The 24,133-nt window shown below is 39.3% G+C and overlaps 1 protein-coding gene across 1 annotated transcript in view; it reads left to right on the top strand.

The window, feature by feature from the left end:
* Positions 1-371: 371 nt before the first annotated feature.
* Positions 372-24,133, top strand: part of SLC26A7 (solute carrier family 26 member 7) — a 148,140-nt gene continuing 124,378 nt past the window's right edge. Inside the window, exons 1-2 of the mRNA XM_040261102.1 lie at positions 372-513; positions 1,759-1,977. Coding sequence (XP_040117036.1) covers positions 1,785-1,977 — 193 coding nt within the window. The 5' untranslated portion in view covers positions 372-513; positions 1,759-1,784. The remainder of the gene's footprint in view (positions 514-1,758; positions 1,978-24,133) is intronic.

The raw sequence follows: 24,133 nt of genomic DNA, 5'->3' as shown, positions 1-24,133 counted from the left end.
TTTTTCCAGTGGTCATGTATGGATGTAAGAGTTGGACTGTGAAGAAAGCTGAGTGCCAAAGAATTGATGCTTTTGAACTGTGGTGTTGGAGAAGACTCTTGAGAGTCCCTTGGACTGCAAGGAGATCAAGCCAGTTCATTCTAAAGGAGGTCAGTCCTGGGTGTTCATTGGTAGGACTGATGTTGAAGCTGAAACTCCAATACTTTGGCCACTGATGCAAAGAGCTGACTCATTTTGAAAGACCCTGATTCTGGGAAAGATTGAAGGCAGAAGGAGAAGGGGACGACGGAGGATGAGACGGTTGGATGGCATCACCGACTCAATGGACATGAGTTTGGGTAAACTCCGAGAGTTGGTGATGGACAGGGAGGCCTGGCGTGCTGCGGTCCATGGGGTTGCATAGAGTTGGACATGACAGAGCAACTGAACTGAACTAAATTGAGAGAGTAGTTCTTCACCTTAACTTAAAAACAATGGGAAAAATTACAGCCAGAGACACTGGAAGTATCCACGGTATCCAAGTAGCAATATTTTGTTATTTTAAAGACTTCCAGACAGACAGATCTCTACTCTGGACAAATAGGCATTAAGAGAGCTGCAGCAAACTATGTACATGCTATTCTTCTTGGCTTCACATTTTTTGTTAATGTCTTAGCTTTTTGGTTTAATTCGAATGGCACAGTCTTCATAAATGCAGGCCCTTTCTTCTTGGGACTGGGCCTTATAATTATAAAATAAAGGTCTTTGACAATCTGACTCTTCCATTATAAAATATAACATCCTTTCTGAAACAGAGAAACCCCCCAAAAGTCATGTGAAAAGAGGACAGAATCATAAAAAATGTTGGGAACTCTTCAAACAATATTATGAACCATATGTTATTCCTTAGAAATTTCAGTTAGGATAGTGCTAAGTGTGAGAATTATATGACTTGGAAAAATAGAGAAAACTGAGTGAACAATTCAGAGACAAGGAAGACATGTTTCCACAAATAATTGTTCAATGTAAGCTTATTTTCTTAGCCCATGAAATGAAATTTCTGTTTGTTTGTGAGAACTGGCTATTCTGTTACCAGACTGGGCAGTGGCTGTCTGAATGTTTCTGTATGAATGAAAATCTCCTCTCCCAGGGGGAAAAATGATAAGAGCATTTAGCAAAGCCTCTTAGGTTTCTGAATATTTCAGAAATGGCAGTCATTTGATATACTGAAAATACCCACTTCCCAAAGAAGTAAATCTAAATTCTCTGACTACATCTTGCATAACAAAACCTCTCCGGTTTTATGATTTTGCATAGCTTGTCGGGAGAAGGCAGGAATAGCTGAATGCTTCCTGGTTTCTTTAGCATAACCCAGCCCACTTGCAACACACGCCCAGAACTACCTCATTAGCCACTGGGATATAAGCCAGAACATAAGACTACAGTCAGTATAAGGGAATTACTGGCAAGAGAGCTCTACCCCAACTTAATACTGAATCCACTACTTTTCCAAGATCAGAAAATAGTACACTAACAGGTACCGCTTCTCATTCAGATAAAAATTCATGGTTTTAATCTGCATCTTTTATCTAGAATAATTAGCTATACCATAATAAAACATGCAGCCTGGCTGCATATATATATATATATATATATATGCTTTTGTTAATCTCTCTTTTAATATTTCCTGGATAGCTTTGACATTGTAAACCACAGACGATTTGGAGCCTGGCTTTGAAGGGAGGTGTTCTACAACAATTTTTTTCTTGTTTAAAGAAGTTTAATCTACAAGAGGTAATCTGAAAATGACGGGGGCAAAGAGAAAAAAGAAAAGCATGCCCTGGAGTAAGATGAGTATGCCCCGTTGTGAAGACTTTAAACAGTGGTGCAGACGGCGGCTGCCTATTTTGGAGTGGGCGACACATTACAGTCTGAAAGAAAGCTTGCTTCCAGACACTGTTTCTGGGATGATGCTGGCAGTTCAACAGGTGGCACAAGGTAATGTCCTGCATTTGATTTTCATTTTTATACAGAGTAGATATCACTTTGCTTTCTTGGAAGAGTATTTTGACCTAGGGTCTACTAACAAAATTGACTTTAATTAACTTTTGGAGAATAAACACACTGAATATCTGTGGAAACTTTTGTGTTTTCCTACTTGTCTTTTGCTTTCTTTTTGTTGTTTTTGAGAGATATTAAGCATCAAACCAATTTTTAATGGCATTATATATTTGCAATTAAAATTCATACTATATGAGTAAAAGATCTGTAATTGTGGGACAATGAGTTTTTATAGTTTGACCTTATTGATACAGTTTTCTGCTTAGGCTGAATCAAGCTATAAAGTATCACCTGGAGTGAACATATCATTTGTAAACCTAATTAGCAGCATACAATGACCTGTTGTAACCTTGAGGGTTGTTATAAGCAAGGAATAGAGCTTTCTGTACATAAAGGAGGCTCTTGGCCAAGATCATTATTTGCAAAGAGAATCCTCTGTCCTTAGAGCTTACATTTTACTGTGCATGCCAATTTAATTCTGTATCACATTATGTACTGTTTATTTCTCAATTATAAATTTAAACTGATGAGAAGTCTGATTTCACTGTCCCAAAGCTGTTTATAAATGATATTCTAGATTTAGATAAATGTTTCTCTGGGTAAAAACTGTTAGGTAATTGGTGTGCGGATGGTGTATGAGCCTGTGTGGGTTGTATGTGTGTGTATGTGTCTGTGTGTTGTGTTTTCCTTAAAGATATATTCATTGTATTTTTAAAAACTAGTTCAGGTAATAGCTTCTTACCTGTTTTCCTTAAAAGATATATTCATTTCACTTTAAAAAACTATTTCAGGTAATAGCTTTCTACCTTAAAGATATATTCATTGTATTTTTAAAAGCTAGTTCAGGTAATAGCTTCCTACCTGTAGCAAGAAAAATCTCAAGATTTTTTAGCCTTGAGAATTTGTAAAATGTTCCTTGGCACAGCCTCTTTAGATTTATATTTTTTTGCAGTTTTACTACCTCCTGGCTTGAACTATTTTTCATACCGTTAAATTATATGCACTTTTCTAATTCTGTAGCTGGAACAAACTGGTTTGTGTGTTTGTGTTTTTAGTATGATTAGGAACATCTGCTCTGGTGGCTTTAAGATCTATCATACTATCATACTTCCTGGGGTTCCATTTCCCCAAATAGTCTCATATTTTTAATGACCAGTTTGCTAAAAGCAAAGCATAGTAGTCTTTCATAAAAATGCAAAGTAAATAACAGATTAGGCCATTTTTTAGGATTATTTTTGTTCAATTTTAAATTCAAAGTGAGACACTACCATAGACTTTGAAACTAAGATGATGAATTTACAAGAGCTTTTTCACTAGGTAGTTTCAGTATATTTTATGAATTTATTTTCTTTCATTTATTGTAAAGTAAAAGAGAAATATATATTTTTTAAAAAATTGGTGTTTTCTTCTTTCTGAAATATGAGGTTAGTTAGAAAATTTGGGGATATGATAAAGATACCTGTGATATATTATTAGTATTATCATTTATCTGTCTTTGGTAGTTGACTGTATGACTTTTCTTTGGTATGGAAATTGAGGTGTTTTGTTTAATGAGTCATGCATTTTACTGGTTATGAAGAAATATGTTGGCCAGCCCCCAATCGATGAGAAGCACAAAGCTTACTCAACTCTTGTGTCTTGGAAATTATGGATCTGGCTCTTAATTCTCCTAGAAGACTCCCAGTGATTGGGCAAGGAAGGCTACACTGCTAGAGAGAACTTAAAGGTTTTTGTTGGTGCATGGAAAGACTAATTCTGGACAGGGAGTTAGTGATGGACAGCGAGGCCTGGCGGGCTGCAGTCTGTGGGGTCACTAAGAGTCGACACGACTGAGCGACTGAACTGAACTGAATTCTTCCAAAAGTACTTATTCTTTAAAAACAATTCTCAAACTTTCTCATGATTACCCATGATGGGTAAATATCATAAGCTAGTATTTGTTGTAAGGGGCCTTGTGCTAAATCCCTTATGTGCAATATCTTCCCCTCTCCCAATAAAATCCTAAGTGATAGTGGTCCTCCATTTCCCACTTGAGAAAGTGGAAACTTAGACAAGTAAATAATTTTCTCTGGACCTTACACTTGATAAGTGGCAGAGTCAGGACTTGATTCCAATGGTAACACTCAACATTTTATGCTTTATACTCTACACTGCCAAAATAAGTAGACTTTTTCATAATTCCAGTCTTAGTAACAGAAGGTGTTTCTTGGGAAAGGTGCAAATGTCCTTCCCTGTAAATTACCTTTGTGTTTGGGCTTCCTAGGTGGCGCTAGTGGTAAAGGCCTAAGAGACGCAGTTTCGATCCTTGGGTTGGGAGGATCCCCTGGAGGAGGGCACAGCAACCCATTCCATTATTCTGGCCAAGAGAATCCCATGGATAGAGGAGCCTACTTGTTTTTTTAAATTCTTTGTAATTCTTCTTTCTCAAGATATGCAATTAAAATTAAGGTTAATGGAAACTAAAATTTGAGTCTTTTCTATATGTCAACCGTCAAGGAGCCATTTTAAATTACTTTATTAAGGATTTCCCAACTGTTAAATGTAGATGCTTGTTAGTCGTCATAATAACTGATTCCTGTGTAGTATTTTCTGTGTTGACTATACTCTCTCTAGAATCATTTCTTCTCTTGAGCTTTAGACGTTGCTCTTCTATTCACCTTGTGCTGCCTCTCTTATTATGAGCTTTTGCAGATTTGGCCTCCCCTGTTGTTGTTCAGTCACTCAGTCGTGTCTGACTCTTTGCAACCCTAGGAACTGCAGCACGTCAGGCTTCCCTGTCCTTCACTGTCTCCCGGGCTTTGCTCAAACTCACGTCCTTGTCGGTGATGCCATCCAACCCTCTCATGTGTCGCCGCGTCTTGTCTTGCCCTCAGTCTTTCCCAGCATGGCCCCTACTCCGTCTACCCATTCAACACTAGTGTCCTGGAGATTCGAACCCTGGCCTTCTCTGAAAATGCCTCTGGCTATCTCATCTGTGTAAGAGGCTCTAGCTATCATCACTGTACTTTCTTCTCAACCAGAGATCCACATATTCAACTAGGCAAACCTAGAACTGCCTGAAAGCATGACAAATGCAACGCTAGTCTTCTGGAAGAAACTAATCGAGTGAAACCACCATCCTCACCAGAATTATAAGAATAAATAATAATAGCTGATTTTTAGACACAAAAGAGCACTTGACATATATGCAAAACTGAGGCTCACAGAGGATAACTAACTTGATTAAAGTTACACAGTAAGTGAGTTAGAAGCGACAGGATTTTAACCCAAGTAGTCTGGCTCCAGGGACTATGTGCTCCCCTTTCTACAAGCTTTGTACTAGACTGCCTCTTATGTAGTCTCAAGTCATTCCCAGCTCCTCCCTCTCTTTCGCTGCTATACCCACCAGGGTACAATCACCCACCAGGGCCTGGTGTTTCTGTTTCCTAAATATCTTTCCAACCAAGCAGTCTCACTTCATGTCCCCTGCTACCGCCCTGGGCCCCTAAATGATTGAAATCATCATCTTGTGAGTCTTCATTGTCTGTCTCCTCATGTAGGCCATTCCATGCTATGTCTAACCATATGTTCAGTTTTGTGTTCAGAATTCTTCCATGGCCCTCTGTTTCCACTGGGATAAAGCCCAATTCTTTAGAATAATCTGTTAGATCATTAATAATCTGGGCCCCTTAATACAAAGGTCTACTCAAAGAGATCTTTCCTCTGAGAATCCCTGCCAGTCTTCTGGAAAGATGTATCTCCTACTCCCTTTGTACTTTTTACGTATCTCTATGATAGGCCTTAACAGATTGTATTGTGTTCTTTTGGTACAATTCTTTATGCACTGGTGGGTAAGCTTTGGAAAGAATGTTTTAATCTTTATACTCTCACTGGTTTATATATTACCTGGTGCATAGGCACGGGGGAGCCTGGTGGGCTGCAGTCCATGGGGTCACTAAGAGTCGGACACGACCGAGCGACTTCCCTTTCACTTTTCACTTTCATGCATTGGAGAAGGAAATGGCAACCCACTCCAGTGTTCTTACCTGGAGAATCCCAGGGACAGGGGAGCCTGGTGGGCTGCCGTCTCTGGGGGTGCACAGAGTCGGACACGAATGAAGTGACTTAGCAGGCACAGGTTTTCAGTAAATGTTTCTTGGAATCACGAAGCAGTTTGCCTCCTAGAGACTTTTATTATTTTATGGTATCTTGCTGCCACTCTCAGAAGGGAAATTTAAATTTATCTTTATATTTTAAAAATAAATGTAATAAAGATACTCATAGTAAAAGATACATTAAAATATGAGTAATTAATTTCTTCCAATTCTCCTTACTTTCCTGAATTTATAAACTTGTAGCCCCCAGACAAATATGATAAAAGGTTTACCTGCATTCCCTTTGTCCCCATGTTTAATTTTTTCTCAAGCCAACATTAACCCATCTAGATGAAAATCTAGATGTCCGGCTTCTCTTGCAAAAGGGAAATAGACGGCCATGAGGGTCTTATGTTTCTGTGTGGGGAAAATCTTCTGGCTCCCACTGTAGACAGGGCATGCGCTTTATATTCTGCCGCAGTCCCCATCATTCACGCGTCTGCTGCCACCCTTTCTCCTGGTTTCCCGCTAAGTGTGAATTTGTCTCCTCTGATAAGGCACTTTCTAACATGTTTTGTTGAAATGCCTTGAACTCCCTCTTGAATAAAATCTTTAAGAGGGGACTTCCAAGTGGCAATGTTGGTGATGGACAGGGAGGCCTGGTGTGCTGCAGTCCATGGGATCGCAAAGAGTTGGACATGACTGAGCGACTGAAATGACTGACTCCAAGGTGGCGCTAGCAGCAAAGAACCCACCTGCCAACGCAGAAGATGTAAGAGACACAGGGGTTCAATCCCTGGGTCGGGAAGATCCTTTCGAGGAGGGCAACCCACTCCAGTATTCATGCCTGGAAAATCTCATGTACAGAGGAGTCTGGCAGGCTACAGTCCATAGGGTCACAAAGAGTCGGACATGATTGAAGGGACAGCGCACACGAGCGCGCGCACGCACACACACACACACACACACACACACACACACACAAGATTAAGTCCTTAAATCAACAGGAACTTCAGGAACCTGTATCAATATATTTTAATATACTTTATTTCTTTATAATTCTATAATTCTCTATAATTCTATTTTCTTTTACTTATTTTAAGAAAGTATTCTGGGAAGGAGTTTATAGACTATAGAAGACTGCTAAAGGGGTCCCCAAAATATTTCCTCCCCAGGGTAAAAATATAAATGTAGATGTGCTTATTTTAATGAAAAAAAGAAAAGGAACTTTAGGTCATTCTTTCACCATGTTCAAATATTTCTTAGAAATGATTTGTGTTTTTTTTTAATATTAAAAACATTTGGGAACACTCATCACTAACATCAGGTGAAAACCATTATAGCTGGCATGTACCAAAATGTTCTTTAATTGACATCTCACTACAAAATGTAGTTTGAGGATCAACAAACGAATGTCATTAATTTAAACATGTCACCGACATGGTTGGCAAGTTAAGCAGTATAAAACTCCTAGAGTGTAAATACGTTAGTTCACATTCTGCCCTGGATGACCACTTGAGGGAAGACTTTTTTTTCAATCTGAAAACTCAAGCGTTGAGACAGGGTGGAGAGCTAAAATGCATGACTTACCATATAAGTACCTAATACACTGAGGAGGAATATGAGAATGTTTTGACTTGCATTCTGTGGGATCACCTAGAATTTTTGTTGCCAAATCATGAAAATTTTATGCTGCCATAGGGCTGTCTGATGCTCAAACCACAGTGTTCTGGGCCACAGACAGAGGGTGGACGTTCCTATAATAATGTAGAACTTGCGGCATTACTGGTACCAAAATATGTGGAAGCTGATTTCCTTTGTACTCCTGAGGGCAGCTTAGCGACATGTGGAACAGTAAGTGGAATTCCTGGAAGCATTCGCTGTGAAAATTAAAGGCTTGTCTGAGAATTTTCCTTGCATGGTTTCAGCCTTGAGGATTAAGAGATGTAGCATTAGCTACATATCTCTAACCTAACCCTCTTAATCATTATAACCATGTAGATTATAATTTAGATAAATTATAATAATTTGTTATATTTATTGAATGGTAACTGTTCTCTTCTCTAAGAACAATGGAAGCCAAATATTGCTAAATAAATCTAAAGTATACTTGCCCTGGGGCTTTCCTTGTGGCTCAGCTGGTAAAGAATCCGCCTGCAATGAGGGAGACCTGGGTTGGGAAGATTGCCTGGAGAAGGGAAAGGCTACCCACTCCAGTATTCTGGCCTGGACAATTCCATGAACTGTATAGTCTATGAGGTCGCAAAGAGTCGGACATGACTAAGCAACTTTTGCTCACTCACTCATACTTCCGCTGACCTCCATAAAAATGTACCCAGGAGCAAGGAACGCTGCTGGTTTTTCACTTCTCCATTTTCTCTCATCCCATGATGCATGCTCTCACTCAAAGTTCTGGGCTTCATCCAGCATTTCTAATTTTCTTTCTTTCTTAAATGTAAATTAATGGTGATTTGTGTGTTAAAAGGTTACTTTTATATTTCTGCAGTTAGAATAATACTCCCTGTAATATTTAGACCAGTTCACATGGAAGAACCAAGACTTTCCATTTTAGAGTGTTGAAAACTTGGGAAGGTTTGCAACAAAATAGATTGGCGGTGGTTGTGAAGATAAGGTATGTATGTGGCCTATATAATAGTACACTTCTGTTTTTGCCAGCCAGGATCCATCCCTGCTTTTAGTAATTTTTGTAACTAATTACTTTTAGTAATAATACAAGAATTGCTCTTAGTAATTCTTGGATTTGTTTTAAGGAACAACCCCCCTGCCCCTTCCATTTTTGGTATACGTGGTTTAAGTGAGGTTCTAATTTTTGCTCTAGGCTGATCAGTAAAATAAGTATCCCTCGACCAGGATTCTCAACTTTGGGGACCCATTGGAGCCATCTTGGTGACTAAAAGAACACTGGTACCTGAGTCTCATCTCAAACAATTAAATGAGATTTCCCGGGAGTAATTCCCAGACATGGAGGACATGTGTTTCTTCTTTTTTCAATTGTCCCAGATTATAATGTGCAACAGTGTTGACAGCTGCATCCAGATAGTTATTAGTCCACGTAAAGACTTGGGGCTCATGTTGATAATGAGCACTATTCCTTACACCAGGTCAGTTACTGGTTCAGTCGTGGCGTTTTCTCCTCTAGGCACAAGGAAGGTTTACTATACCACAGACCAGTCATTTCTTACTTTAAAATGGTGATGGCGATACCTGTCGCCTGAGAGTGGTCCAGTCAGTCTGGATCTTGGGACATGTGCAGAACCTTTGAGGAAAAAAAGGAAAAGGCATCTTCCTTTGTGCTGGGACTACTAACAGTAAGGATGACATTCCTCTACATCTTCCCTCGGCTTCAAAAGCCTGGAAATGAAGCCAACACAGCAAGGGGGACAGTAGAGAGAAACCGAGTCCTGATGATAGCTAGTACACTTCTGGCTTTTCACTTGCACGTGCAAACACTTTTTTGTTGTAAATTAGGTTTAAGTTGGGTTACTTCCAGTCACCTTAACTACGCATTTGAGTGTCATTCCAATTTAAACGTTACACAAATTGTCTCCAATTTTCTAAATCCATATATATATATATACTTTCTATTCATATTCATTTTCATGAGAAGAGGAGATTGAGGTTCAGAACCTTGGGTATCTTGCCCTCAGTACTGCTAAGAGAGACTGAAATATAAATCTACCAGGCTCCACCCCACATCCCTCGCTGTCCTCTGCTCTCCAGTTTGCCTTGAGTACAGCAGACATAACCTGAGCAGGACTAGGGATGACACTGAGAAGCACACTGCACGTCAGCCCCTGAGGCTGCCCCATCCGTGATGACGTGTCAGCTTCCTTGATACAATAAAACCCAGAGATTCTGGTTGAGAGGGAAGAGGAGTGTGCCAGGGGGAAGGAGTACCTACACCAGAGCTCCTGTTCTTTCCCTTGAGAGCCGCTCATGCCCCCTGCTAGACTAGCTTAGGGTGAGGGACAGAGGAGAGACGTGCTTTAATACTGGCCTGCGAATTCAACAAACAATAAATAGCTTTTACCACGTGGCAGAGGTGGCTCACCCCTTCACAGATCACAGCCTTGTCGTAGTGAAGGGGCTTGCACAACTCAATGAAACCATGAGCTGTGCCAGGCAGGGCCATGCCAAATGGATGGGACACAGTGAAGAATTTTGACAAAACATGGTTCACTGGGGTGGAGAAGGAAATGGCCACCCACTCCAGCATTCTTGCCTGGAGAATCCCATGGATGGTATAAAAAGGCAAAAGGATGTGATGCTAGCTGAGTCCCCCATGTTGGAAGGTGTCCAGTATGCTGCTGGGGAAGAACAGAGGGCATTTACGAAGAGCTCTGGTAAGAATGAAGTGGCTGTCTCATTTTAAAATTGAGATTTTTCCCCCTTTATTTAAATCTAATTATCTAACAGCAAATATTCCTGAATGGAAATAACAAGCTGAAGTTGAGTGGTGCCTGCACCCTTTCTGTGGGCGTGGGCTTTGCAATTTGTCAGAATCCTCAATATCCCCTATGCTTTTACATTAAATCTGCTTCACTGCTGTTATTCATCCTCTTCAGGTCTAGAGTAGGAAGTTCTCAAACTCAACTCAAAGACACTTTGATTGTTCAAACCCATCAAGGCATTCAGAAAAACAAGATATTTTATATAAAAAGCAAACTATAAATATCCAACTTTTCTCTTTTTACACAGGCATGAACTTCTGAAAAGGTTTTTCAAGTTACCTGTATCTCACTCATATTGTTTTCATCCTATGTTCTGGCTTCACTGAACGGATCTTAGTGTTCTAAAGGGTCATGCTTGTTTTGCCTCAGGACATTTGCACGTACTGCTTGCTCCTAAATGGATAATTTTTCTCCCCTGACCCTCTTTATCTGAGTATATTTTCACATACTTAAGCTGGGTTAGGTTAGTAGTTCTCAAAATGCTTGCATATTTTAATCTCTTGTGGCACTTGAAAAAATACCCGTGCCCCAACCCTATTCCAGTTAAATAAAAATCTCTGAGAATTTAGGGCAAATCATTTAATTTGTACCTCAGCTTCCTCAAGTGATGATAAAAATAAAGTAAAATGAGCAGCTAGGGTTGAGAACTATGGATTTTCAGAAAGTACTTGATAGATACCTCTATTTTGCTTTCCCACTTATCCAATTCACTAACACTATCACATTTGGTTTTGATTTATATTTGACTTTTCTTCTAGGCTATTAGTTCTTTGAAGGTATAGACTGTTTATAGTCTAGGTTGACCAACCATTCTGGTTTTAGCGATAAATGTCCTGCATCCTAAGAAACCCTTTCAGCTCCTGTCAATGTATTTGGCACATAGTAGGTACTCAAATGTTTCTTGATGGTAAAAAAATAACTCAAATGATAGGATAGGGCTTACCTGTGTCCACTGTTTTGGGGGATACTCTTCTCCATAGACACTTTTAATCTTTTACAGTTTCTAATATTTAAGCTCATAGATCTGTTGATCATGAAGCTTTTTGACCATGATAATTCTTTATTTTCACTCTTGTGAAATCTCATCTGTACAATATGTTACAGGATGAACCTATTGCCTTAACCTGTCTAGTGATTAGAACCGATGATCTTTAACAGTACTTGTTTGTGAACCGAGAGAATGTATGTCTATAGGAATTTTGTTTTCATACAGCTATATTTCTTGGATAGATGCAAGTTTACCCTGGGAGATCCACTCTTAATATCACTTAACCCTGAGCCCATTGATGCAGTGAACCAGACAGCTGATCACATTGTGGTTTATTAATAATAGTGCTAAGACCACCATAAACAGTTGCCATAGGGAAATAACTTTTATCATCACCCACACAATTTGTGTTTGATTTTTTTATATGTAATTCTTGGGAGAGCCTACTACTACCTAATTATTTTGTTTTTAAGAATACTAATGTGTCTTCTAGGGTTCTTTATTCATTTCTATTTTTTAAAAGTACTTGAAAAAATACAGGCTTTTGCTATGATTTTGGAAAGAGAGAACAAAAAGGCAAAAACCTAGCCCACAAAGGCCTTGTTTTTCCCTGTCTCAAATTTGTACAAAAATATATGAGAATATGATCTTATTATTTCTACCTTGAGGATATTCTGGTGTGGGAATGTAAGGGTGGCAACATTTTCTTAATGAAAATGTGCAAAATATTCCTTTCAGCCACTTTCTGAGTAGCTTGTATAAATCCAGGGAGCTGCCAAATAATATTGTGTTTTTATTTGGAAAAATGAAGAATGTACAATCTTATCTAATAAGAATGACATGAAATTAATATCTGGTGATAAAAATTGGGTGAACATAGAGAAAAAAGTGACAGTCTTAAAAAAACACTGGCAAGACTTGAATAGCTAAAGATACCTGGTATTATAAGATTATAAGATACCACTTCAGCATTCTTGCCTTGAGAAGGCCATGAACTGTATGAAAAGACAAAAAGATATGTATGACACTGAAAGATGAACAACCACCCCCCCACCCTCAACTCCCGCGAGCTTAGTAGGTGTCCAGTATACTACTGGAGAAGAGCGGAGAAATAGTTTCAGAAGTAATGAAGAGGCTGAGCCAAAGCAGAAATGATACCCAGTTGTGGATGTGTCTGGTGGTGAAAGCAAAGTCAGATGCTGTAAAGAACAATATTGCATAGGAAGTTGGAAACTTAGGTCCATGAATCAAGGTAAATTGGAAGTGGTCAAACAGGAGATGGCAAGAGAGAACATCAACATTTTAGGAATCAGTGAACTAAAATGAATGGGAATGGGTGAATTTAAATCAGATGACCATAAAAAATTAAAAAAAAAAATCAGATGACCATCATATCTACTACTATGGGCATGAATCTCTTAGAAGAAATGGAGTAGCTTTCATATTTGCAAAAGAGTCTGAAATTGAGTACTTTGGTGCAATCTCTAAAACAGATGATCTTGGTTCACTTCCAAGGCAAACCCCAATATCACAGTAGCCAAGTCTATACCCCAACCACTAATGCCAAAGAACCTGATGTTGAGTGGTTTTATGATATGACATACAAGACCTTCAGGAACTAACACCAAAAAAAAAAAAAAAAAGGTCTAATTTTCATCATAGGGAACTGGAATACAAAAGTAGAAAGTCAAGAAATACCTGGAGTAACAGGCAAATTTGGCCTTGGAGTACACAATGAAGCAGGGCAAAAGCTAACAGAGTTTTGCCAAGAGAATGCACTGGTCATAGCAAATATTTCCCTCTTCCAGCAACCCAAGAGATGACTGCATACAAGGACATCACCAGACAGTCAATACAGAAAACAGATTAATTATATTCTTCGCAGCTGAAAATGGACACTCTATATAGTCAGCAAAAACAAGATTGAAAGCTAACTGTAGCTCAGATCATGAACTCTGTGTTGCAAAATTCATACTTAAATTGAAGAAAGTAGGAAAAACCACTAGGCCATTCAGGTATGACCTAAACAAAATTCCTTATAATTATACAGAGGAAGGGACAAGTTGATGCAAGGGATTACATCTGACAGAGTGCCTGAAGAACTATGGATTGAGGTTTGTACAGGAGGCAGTGATCAAAACCATCGGCAAGAAAAATAAATGCAAAAAGGCAAAATGGTTGTCTCAGGAGGCCTGACAAGTAGCTGAGAAGAGAATAAAAGTGAAAGGCAAAAGAGAAAAGGAAAGATATACCCAACTGAATGCACAGTTCCAGAGAACGGCCAGGAGACATAAGAAAGCCTTCCTCAGTGATCAATGCAAAGAAATAGAGTAAAACAATAGAATGGGAAAGACTAGAGATCTCAAGAAAATTAGAGATACCGAGGAAACACTTCATGCAAAGATGCACAAAAAAGGACAGCAGCAGTGTGCACTTAACAGAAACAGAAGATATTAATAAGAGGTAGCAAGAATACACAGAAGAACTGAACAAAAAAAAGCTCTTAAAGATCTGGATAACCATTGATGGTGTGGTCACTCACCGAGAGCCAGACATCCTGGTGTGTGAAGTGTGGGCCTTAGGAAGCATTACTACAAATAAAGCTAGTGGAGGTGTTAGAATTGCAGCTGAACTATTTCAGTTCCTAAAAGATGATGCTGTTAAAGTGCTGCACTCAATATGCCAGCAAATTTGGAAAACTCATTGGTGGCTATGGTACTAGAAAAGGTGAGTTTTCATTCCAATCCCGAAGAAAGGCAATGCTAAAGAATGTTAAACTACTGTACTACTGTACTCAGTTCAGATGCCAGCAAAGTAATGCTCAAAATTCTTCAAGCTAGGCTTCAGCACTCCGTGAACCGAGAAATTCCAGATGTACAAGCTGGGGATTTAGAAAAGGCAGAGGAACAAGAGATCAAATTGCCAACCTCTGTTGGATCATAGAAAAAGAAAGAGAGTTCCAGGAAAACATCATTTTCATTGACTACACTAATGTCTTTGTGTGGATCACAACCAACAGTGAAAAATTTTTAAAGAGATGGGAAGACCAGACCAGCTTACCTGTCTCCTGAGAAACCTGTATGCAGGTCAAAAAGCAACCAGACACGGAACAGTGAACTGATTCGAAACTGAAAGGTGTAGGTCAAAGGTTATTTAACTTATATGTCACCCTGCTTATTAAACTTGTATGCAGAGTACATCATGAAAAATGCTGGGCTGGATGAAGCACAAGCTGGAATCAACGTTGCCAGGAGAAGTATAAACAACCTCAGATATGCAGATGACACCACCCCTATGGAAGAAAATGAAGAAGAACAAGAGCCTCTTGAGGAAAGTGAAAGTGAAAAAGTTAGCTTAAAACTCAACATTTAGAAAACTAAGATCTCGGTATCCAGTCCCATCACCTCATGGTAAATAGATGGAGAAACAATGGAAACAGTGATAGACTATTTTCTTGGCCTTCAAAATCACTGCAGATGGTGACTGCAGTCATGAAATTAAAAAGATGCTTGCTCCTTGGAAGTAAAGCTATGATAAACTTAGCATATTAAAAAGCAGAGACATCACTTTGCTGACAAAAGTTGGTTTAATCAAAGCTATGGTTTTCCTGTAGTATGTATGGATGTGAGAGTTAGACTGTAAAGAAGGTTGAGCACTGAAGAATCAATTGTTTTGAACTGTGGTGCTGGAGAAGACTCTTGAGAGTCCTGTGGACTGCAAGGAGATCAAATAAATCAATCCCGAAGGAAGTCAATCCTGAATATTCATTGAAAGGACTGATGCTGAAGCTGAAGCTCTAATATTTTGGCTACCTGATGTGCAGAGCCAACTCATTGGGAAAGATCCTGATTTGGGGAAAGATTGAGGGCAGTAGAGAAAGAAGCAACTGAGGATGAGATGATTGGATGGCATCACTGACTCAATGGACATGAGTTTGAGCAAACTCTGGGAGACAGTGAAGGACAGGGAAACCTTGCTTTCCTCTATGGCATTGCAAGGAGTCAGACATGAGTGCCTGAACAACAACATGCTATTATATGAAATAGAATTTTAAGAAATCAAGTCCTACTAATCACTGGTTCTCTGGAGAGGATCTCAGGGGAACTCTATACACAGGTTACATTTAGGGAATACATCTCACTTTATTAGCTGAATTATTGTTTAAAACATAGATCTAGTAAAGTTGGGGTGGGGCACAACAATTTAGGCCTGAGATTGAAGAGCTATTAGTATTTCTTTTCTTCTCACAAAGCTGAGATTAGAATGTGCTTATGGAAAGAAAGAGACGTATCACAGTTAGTCTTGAGGCAGGTCCTGGTCTTTTATTATCATATCAGTAGCAAAATGGTTCAGTTCAGTTCAGTCACTCAGTCGTGTCCGGCTCTTTCTGACCCCATGGACTGCAGCATGCCAGGCTTCCTTGTCCATCACCAACTCCTGGAGCTTGCTCAAACTCATGTCCATCAAGTTAGTAATGCCATCCAACCATCTCTTCCTCTGTCGTCCCCTTCTCCTCCCATCTTTCCCAGCGCCACGGTCTTTTCCAGTGAGTCAGTTCTTCACATCAGGTGGGCAAAGTATTAGAGTTTCAGCTTCAGCATCAGTTCTTCCAGTGAATATTCAGGACTGATTTCCTTTAGGATGTGCTGGTTGGATCTCCTTGCAGTCCAAGGGACTCACAAGAGTCTTTTCCAACACCACAGTTCAAAAGCATCAATTCTTCAGTGCTCATTTTTCTTTATGGTCCAACTCTCACATCCATACATGACTACTGGAAAAACCAAAGCCTTGACTAGACGGACGTTTGTTGGCAAAGTAATGTCTCTGCTTTTGAATATGCTATCTAGGTTCGTCTCAGCTTTTCTTCCAAGGAGCAAAATAGTAGAAGAGCAAAAATACACATATGGGTGGACATGGCCTTTCCCATCATGAAATGCATCTCCTTCAGAGTGTCCTACTTTGACCCTCCAATCTGCAGCCCTCCTCTTGGGTAGAGGAAGTGGGAGGTGGTGGAGAGGAATCTGAGGACCTGTGCTTTGCCACTTGATCTGAGGTGGTGGCATTGTCACTATCCTAGACAGAGGTGGATGGAATCCAGATATTTGAGAAGGTGGAATTGAGGTCAGATGCAGGGAGGTTAGCAGAAGCATACAAACTCACAAAGCCGGTGAGTATAAAATTTAGTACGTGGGTGTCAACCAGTGGGGACCAGGACCCGAAAGGTCAAACTGGAGAAAGTATCAGTAGCTCAGTCAAAGTGTATGAACAACTCAGGATTAGTACCTGGTTCCAAGATTCTGGGTGAAAAAGATCTAGATTGCATAGTCTTTTCTAATTCCTACCAGCATATGCTGCTGCTGCTGCTAAGTTGCTTCAGTCATGTCCAACTCTGTGTGACCCCATAGACAGCAGCCCACCAGGCTCCACCATCCCTGGGATTCTCCAGGCAAGAACACTGGAGTGGGTTGCTATTTCCTTCTCCAATGCATAAAAGTGAAAAGTGAAAGTGAAGTCACTCAGTTGTGTCTGACTCCTAGCGATCCCATGGACTGCAGCCTACCAGGCTCCTCCATCCATGGGATTTTCCAGGCAAGAGTACTGGAGTGGGGTGCCATTGCCTTCTCCGACCAGCATATGAGCAGGCCTCAAATTTCGGTAGGTGAGACTGAGCCCACAGGAGTCAGTGAGAAGGTGCAGCTACCTATGAAGAGATATGAAAGGGCAGGAGACATTAGCTAGCAGTCAGTGTAAAGTTGGAAGGAAAGTTCTTATCCTTTGCTGATCTCTGGCCTAATGAGTGGTTTAGAGGGGTGTTATATAAACGTGGTGCTCAAAAAAAAAAAAAAAAAAAAAAAAACACTAAAATATACCTTGAGGCCATTCCTGTTCAACTTTACTTGGATAGAGTAATCAAGGGGAAACGGTATCAGGACCTCTGAGAAGCCTTGATGTCCCCGGTCATGCTTTGCGCTGTGATCAGTACCTCCTAAAAAATTAAAGTTCAACACCTTTGAGCTGGTGCTGGTTTCTGCAATGAACTGCTCACTAACTTCATTTCCTGACCTCTTTATTATCTTCTGAACGATTTAACCTGGCTTGTGCCTTCATTCAGCTAATAATCAAGGCCTTTCTTTGCTTTGTTCCTTTGTTTTTCTTCTCATAGCCTTCATAGCTTTGGATAAGTGTATCATTTTATTCCTGGGCCTGTTCCTGTGTTTATCAGCACTCTATGAATGAGATCCTAGTACTTTGCTTGACACACTCAGTTCAGTTCAGTTCAGTCACTCAGTCGTGTCTGACTCTTTGCAACCCCATGAATTGCAGCACGCCAGGCCTCCCTGTTCATCACCAACTCCCGGAGTTCCCTCAAACTCACGTCCATCGAGTCACTGATGCCATCCAGCCATCTCATCTTCTGTCATCCCCTTCTCCTCCTGCCCCCAGTCCCTCCCAGCATCAGAGTCTTTTCCAATGAGTCAACTATTCTTATTAGTTGCCTTAATAATATATCTCACAATATAATTGAAGACCTGGACATAAAAGCATGTTTTTAGAATAATTTTGATACGTCATATGAATGAAGAATGTACAAGGTACAGCAGTAGCACAGATAACATTATCATCTCTTCCTACAGTGGTGATGAGATTGGATGTCAAGAGGAAATTATACTTTAACTGAATCTTGAAGGGTAATATGAGTTTTCCAGGTAGCTCACAGATGCAGGGCACTGTAGAAAGAAGAAAAATATGCAGTGATAAGAAGAATAAAAGAGTGTAGTTTGTTTAAATCCTTGTCAATAATCCCACTTGGTAGGAGTTGTAGCTGGAGAGGTTAACAGAGTCCAGATCGTAAAAGTCTTATTGAATAACATGGAAAAGTGTTTGGGCTTATTTTCCACGAGAACATCAGTGGATCTTGAGGGATGACAGGGGGTGACCAAAGTTTGTATTGTAAAAAAATTACTCTGGCATCAGCTTATATTATATACTTGACAGAGGCAAGAGACTAGTTAGGAAAGACTAAGTAGGAGAAATCTTGTTCTGTGGTTGGAACAGAGAAAGGCAGGAGTAGCAGCAGTGGGAGAGAAAGAATCCACCAGTTTTAAATGGAGTAGCTAAGGCGATCAACGTACTCAGGGACGTGAGGGTGAAAAAGAAAAAGCATGTTTTTGACAACTTCTACATTTCTGAATCGGGTGACTAGATGGGTGACAGCGTGATTTTCTGAGATAGGGGTTACGTAAACAGGGAATTAGCTACATTTTGTGTTTGTATTTAATGCATACTGTTTTGTTGTGGTGGTGGAATTTATGGTGGATGGGATCAAAATAAATAATTAATAAGCAATTTTCATTTTGGGATTGTTATGTGAGTGTCCGTGGGATCTCTAGTTGATATACCTCTGGATCTAGAGTTTAGGAGAATATTATTAAGATATTTGAATTAACCATGATTATCCCATCCAATCCCACGACATCAATCATGCATGGATGGTCCTCTAGAATAAACAGAGGAATCAGAATGGAAGAAACCTTAGGAAACAGTGATATTTAAGTGGATGAGAAGCTAGCAAAGGGGAATGTGGTCCATGAATGTCATGGTGCTCTGGGAGTCAATGGGTAAGCGCTTTAAGAAAGGTATAGTGGACAGGGTAAATTATAGCAATGAAACACAGAGCCTCCAGGACAAAAGGAATAATATTTAGAAGCCAAAAAAATGTGACAGTCAACAAAAGAGCCGTAGAAAATATTCTTAATGACAAAATCAATTTTATCAGAACCAAGTCTCTCACAGCTCTTTAGGAACATGGGCAACCTGTGGAAAACTTGTAAAAATTCTGTCCAAGTTTTAATCCACACAAATTGTAATCCTCCAATAAAAGTTTCTATGATCATATCTCTCACAGTTTCTTTATTTTCAAAGTTTGACTACACTGATTGTTCTAGAAACTGAACATAAATTGTTTAATGTTGGATAATGTTTGTTTCAGCCAAGGACCTTACAGTTCATATTTCTTGTTCCTTTAATTCTCTCATGGAATTCAGTAAGTGGATTTGGTTTCATAGTAGAGCTTTATGAGGCTTCCCTGGTGGCTCAGGTGGTAAAGAATCTGTCTGCAATGCAGGAGACCTGGCTTCAGTCTCAGGTTTGGGAAGATCCCCTAGAGAAGGGAATGGCTACCCACTCAAATTTTCTTGCCTGGAGAATTCCATGGACAGAGGAGCCCGGTGAGCTGCAGTCCATGGAATCACAGAGTCAGATACGACTGAATGACTAACAATTTCACTTTCCAGTATTCTTGCCTAGAAAATTCCATGGTCAGAGGAGCCTGCTAGGCTGCAGGCTCTGGGGTTGCAAAGTGTAGGATATGACTGAGCACACACACACACACACACAATTCATGTATAAAACATATCACACTTGTGTTTACATGCTCAGTATATACCTTGTTTAGTGCTGCATCTCCATTTGCATGTGCCTCTTGTCTTCACGTGATCATATATTTTTGTAAAATTTCCAAAGATATTTTAACGGAAATTAATTAGACCACTGTCTTTTCCCAACTCACCTTCCCTTGAGTCATGGCTGCAGGTATGTATATTTTTAAATTACGAATGTATGATAACCCATTTAAAGGATACTTGGAGAATACAGAACAAAGTTGCATATTGTTCATATATATACATATGTATATATGTGATTTCCCTGGTGGCTCAGGGAAAGAGCCACCATTCTTTCCTTGGTAAAGAATCTGTCTGCAATGCCGGAGACCCAGGCTTGATCCCTGAGGCGGGAAGATCCCCTGGAGAAGGGAATGGCAACCCACTCCAGTATTCTTGCCTGGGAAATCCCATGGATAGAGGAGTCTGGCAGGCTACATACAGTCCATTAGGTCGACATGACTGGTCAACTGACCCTCACTTCACTATATATTACAATTATTTTTTAAGTAGATAAGATTTTTAGTTGGCGTTTAAATATCAAACTCTCAAAAATTAATAGAATGAATAGATAGAAAAGTAGGATATAGTAGACCTGAAAAGCACTATGGACCAATTCAACATAATTAAGATTTATACAATTTTCACACAACAGCAGGATACAAATTCCATTCAAGTTTGCATAAACTATAAACCAGGAGACACTGGAACATATCCAGGGATGTAAAAATGTAAAACAACATGCAAAAATTTCATGGCCTAAAGGTACTGAAATCATAGAGTCTGTTCTCTTATCACTGTGGAATTATATTGGCAAACGATATCAAAAAATATTTGAAATAAGAGACATATTTTCAAGTGCCATATGATACTTACCAAGAGAGATCTTTGACATACTTATTGAAAGCCTCAATGAAGTTAAAAGATTGAAAAAACACAGAGGGTGGTTGCAGAGTAGAAAGCATTTAAATGAGAACTTAATATCAAAATGAGAAATTAACATAGCAGATACTTAAAATCCCCATATATTTGGAAATCAAGTGTCCACTTTTAAATGATGGATGTATCTAAGAAGCCATAACAAGGAAAATTAGAAAACATTTGTAATGGAATAAAAATGAAAAGAGAATTTATCAGAATTTGTTGCATGGAGCTGAAGCTGCTCAATGCAAATAAATATAAGGTGGCATCTTGAATAAGGTATAAAAACAATTAATGGCTACTAGCATAAAATTTTTTGAAATTTGAAAAAAATCAGTACTTTAGTTAATAATATTGTATCACATATAAATTTCTTATTTTTTTTTTTTACAACATGGTATTCCTTTATATTCTCAGAATTGGGTTAGAAGTTTCAAGACTCATCAAATTTTTTTTTTTTAAATCGCCAAAATAATAAGGTTTCTAGACTTCTAGCAGTCATACTAGATATCAGAATAAATGGAATTATATGAAAGTTTTGAGTGACCATAAATTAGAAATCTAGCATTCTATTCATACTTAGTTGCCAGGGGCCACCACGGGAGATCCCACCCATGACAAGGTCATGTGGAAGAGAACTGTTAAGCAAGGCTTCAGAACTCAGTGGGGTCCCTAGGCTTTCTTGAGCATCTACCCCCAAAACCAGAATCTGTCTGTTTTACTATTTCATGACTTTCACCAGCTCCTCTGACATTAACAGGGGGCTAACCCTGATCACCTTTCTCTGGAGAAAATTAACTTAGGGCTATAGCTAATAAGTCTCCTGGACATGAGAAAAATATTTCAAATCAAACCCCCTCTGTTAGCATTATAGCTTGCTCTGCAAGTATATTCAGACTGTTGCAGCTACGCATATGATTATTTACATCCTCCCAACTGTGAGAGGCATGGAAAGCCTAAAACATAGAGCCTTTCAAAGAGTTAAAAGTTATTAGAGTAGTGTTAATGTAGGATTCCATTATTTGGCCAAATGCTTGTTGCTAAGTTCCCATATCTCTTATCCATTCTGCACCTGGGAGTGCATTAGTTAATATAGTTGGAATGTAAGAAAAACAAGTGTAGCCTTGAATTTAACCACATCAGACTTTTGAGATAATTGGTTCTTTCTTGTAACTCACTGCACCTTTGCTTCGTGAGAATGTAACTCTGTTTAATACTTTTTGAGGCTGACATAGATTAGAAATATAAGAAAAAACATTTCAAGGGAAAATAAGTTTTCTGGTTGAGAAGACTTTATCAAAAGAGGGTCATAAAATGTTCATAGGCCTCCAAGGCCAGAAGATGATGTACACAACATTGTTTATGGAAAAGGTTTGCAGAAAAAATTCTGGTTTTGATAAAGACAAAACAGATATAGTGTTTGGGCTGACTCTGTATGACTTTGCATCTTTCATTTCCCTCTATGTACAAAACAAGGTATAAAAGTACCTTTAAAAAATAAAGCTATTGGGCCTCGATTACTGAAGTAGCTTGGTCTCCTTGTGTCAATCATTTCCTCCCTCTCTCTCTCTCCCCCTCCCTTTTTTTTTTTTTTCCAGGCTAATCCCTTGGAGCGTGGAGGCTCCCTGCGTTCACTTATCTGCCCGGGTTTCTAAGACCTGAACGGGAAGACGTTCTGCGTCTTCACTCCCTTGGGAGACCGGGAAGGCACCTGTGGCCTCCGGGAACAGGGCAAACTTCTTGTCTCGAAGTTTTATTGGCTTTCTATGTAAACCAAGGAATATCAGCCTCTGTCTCTCCTCTATTTTCTTATCTACAATATTCTTTCCTTATCTCTCTCTAAATCATCCGCTGACGCCGTTTTTCCTTCAGGTTCCCCTGGATCCTGCGGGGGCTGGACCCCGGCACTTAATCAAACAAGTAGAACCAAAATGTCATACATTTTTTAGCTAAGCAAAAATTCATGTTTTCTAAAAAATATATATTATACATCTATATATATGCTGCTGCTGCTGCTGCTGCTGCTAAGTCGCTTCAGTTGTGTCCGACTCTGTGTGACCCCATAGATGGCAGTCCACCAGGCTCCCCCATCCCTGGGATTCTCCAGGCAAGAACACTGGAGTGTATATAAAAGCTTTTCTACTACACATGATAAAGACTTTAGAAAGAACAACAATAGAAAAAAGAGAGACAGAGATTGGAAAACATAAACTGAATGAAATGCGAGCACTGAATATGAAACATAAAAACGGGAACAAACTAGATAAAAGGAAATGATCATCATCTAGTCCAGTTGTTTTTGAACTTGGCTGCTCATTGGAATCGTGTCAGCTGCAGATATTTTTGTGGTCTGGTCAAGAGTAAGTTGCCACAAAAAATTAACTTGATGAAGATGAAATAAAGCTCATTGTAAGGCACTGTATAAAGGACATTGTCATGGAACTGGCTAATTCTCAAACTGTTTAAGCTTTTGTATGCAAAAACTTGAAATGTTTTGCAATTTTATATTTATCAGCAATTCTAATAGAGCTTTTTTGTTTTTAACTTGTTATAAACCTAAAATAAAAGATTATAATCTATTAATAGAGAAATAAATTTAAATGTGCTTTAGTCTGACTCCTCAGAAATAGGAGCTTGAGACAGAGGGGTTATGTGCTACTTTATGGTTAGGGAGTGCGAGCGCAGAGGGCAGACGTCAGGTACCGGGGGCGGAGCAGGCTTGTTACATGTCTGGCGGCCCCTAAGAGGGGTAAATAGCTCTATGGTTGGGGCCTCCTCATGACTGCTGTAATGAGCACAATGTTTTCACAGTTGCTTGCCCTACCAATGCCAGGAGGTGTTTGTTATTGGTATGGGGGAAATATTTAGCCTTACAGTGCTAACCTGGCTTAGAGATATGAACCTTTGCACCCCCTTTCTCAGCAACAAGATTGCTGCCTCTCACCATACCTGTGTGAAATTCTAGAGCAGCGTCTGCCGCTGACTCTTCTATAACCGCTTTTTATTTGTTTTCACGAGACTTTTAGGAATAAATTGTTAGCAAACAAGCGATGCAAGTAGGTTTTTTTTTTTTTTTTGAGCTTTTTTTTTAAATTTTAAATTTATTCATTTTAATTGGAGGCTAATTACTTTACAATATTGTATTGGTTTTGCCATACATCAACATGAATCCAAAGAGACACAGATGTATAGAACAGT

Source organism: Oryx dammah, unplaced genomic scaffold, assembly GCF_014754425.2.
Source record: "Oryx dammah isolate SB20612 unplaced genomic scaffold, SCBI_Odam_1.1 HiC_scaffold_19, whole genome shotgun sequence".
Taxonomy (NCBI): domain Eukaryota; kingdom Metazoa; phylum Chordata; class Mammalia; order Artiodactyla; family Bovidae; genus Oryx; species Oryx dammah.
The sequence above is the reverse complement of the archived record's forward strand: the minus strand, read 5'-3'. Positions and strand labels throughout refer to the sequence as shown.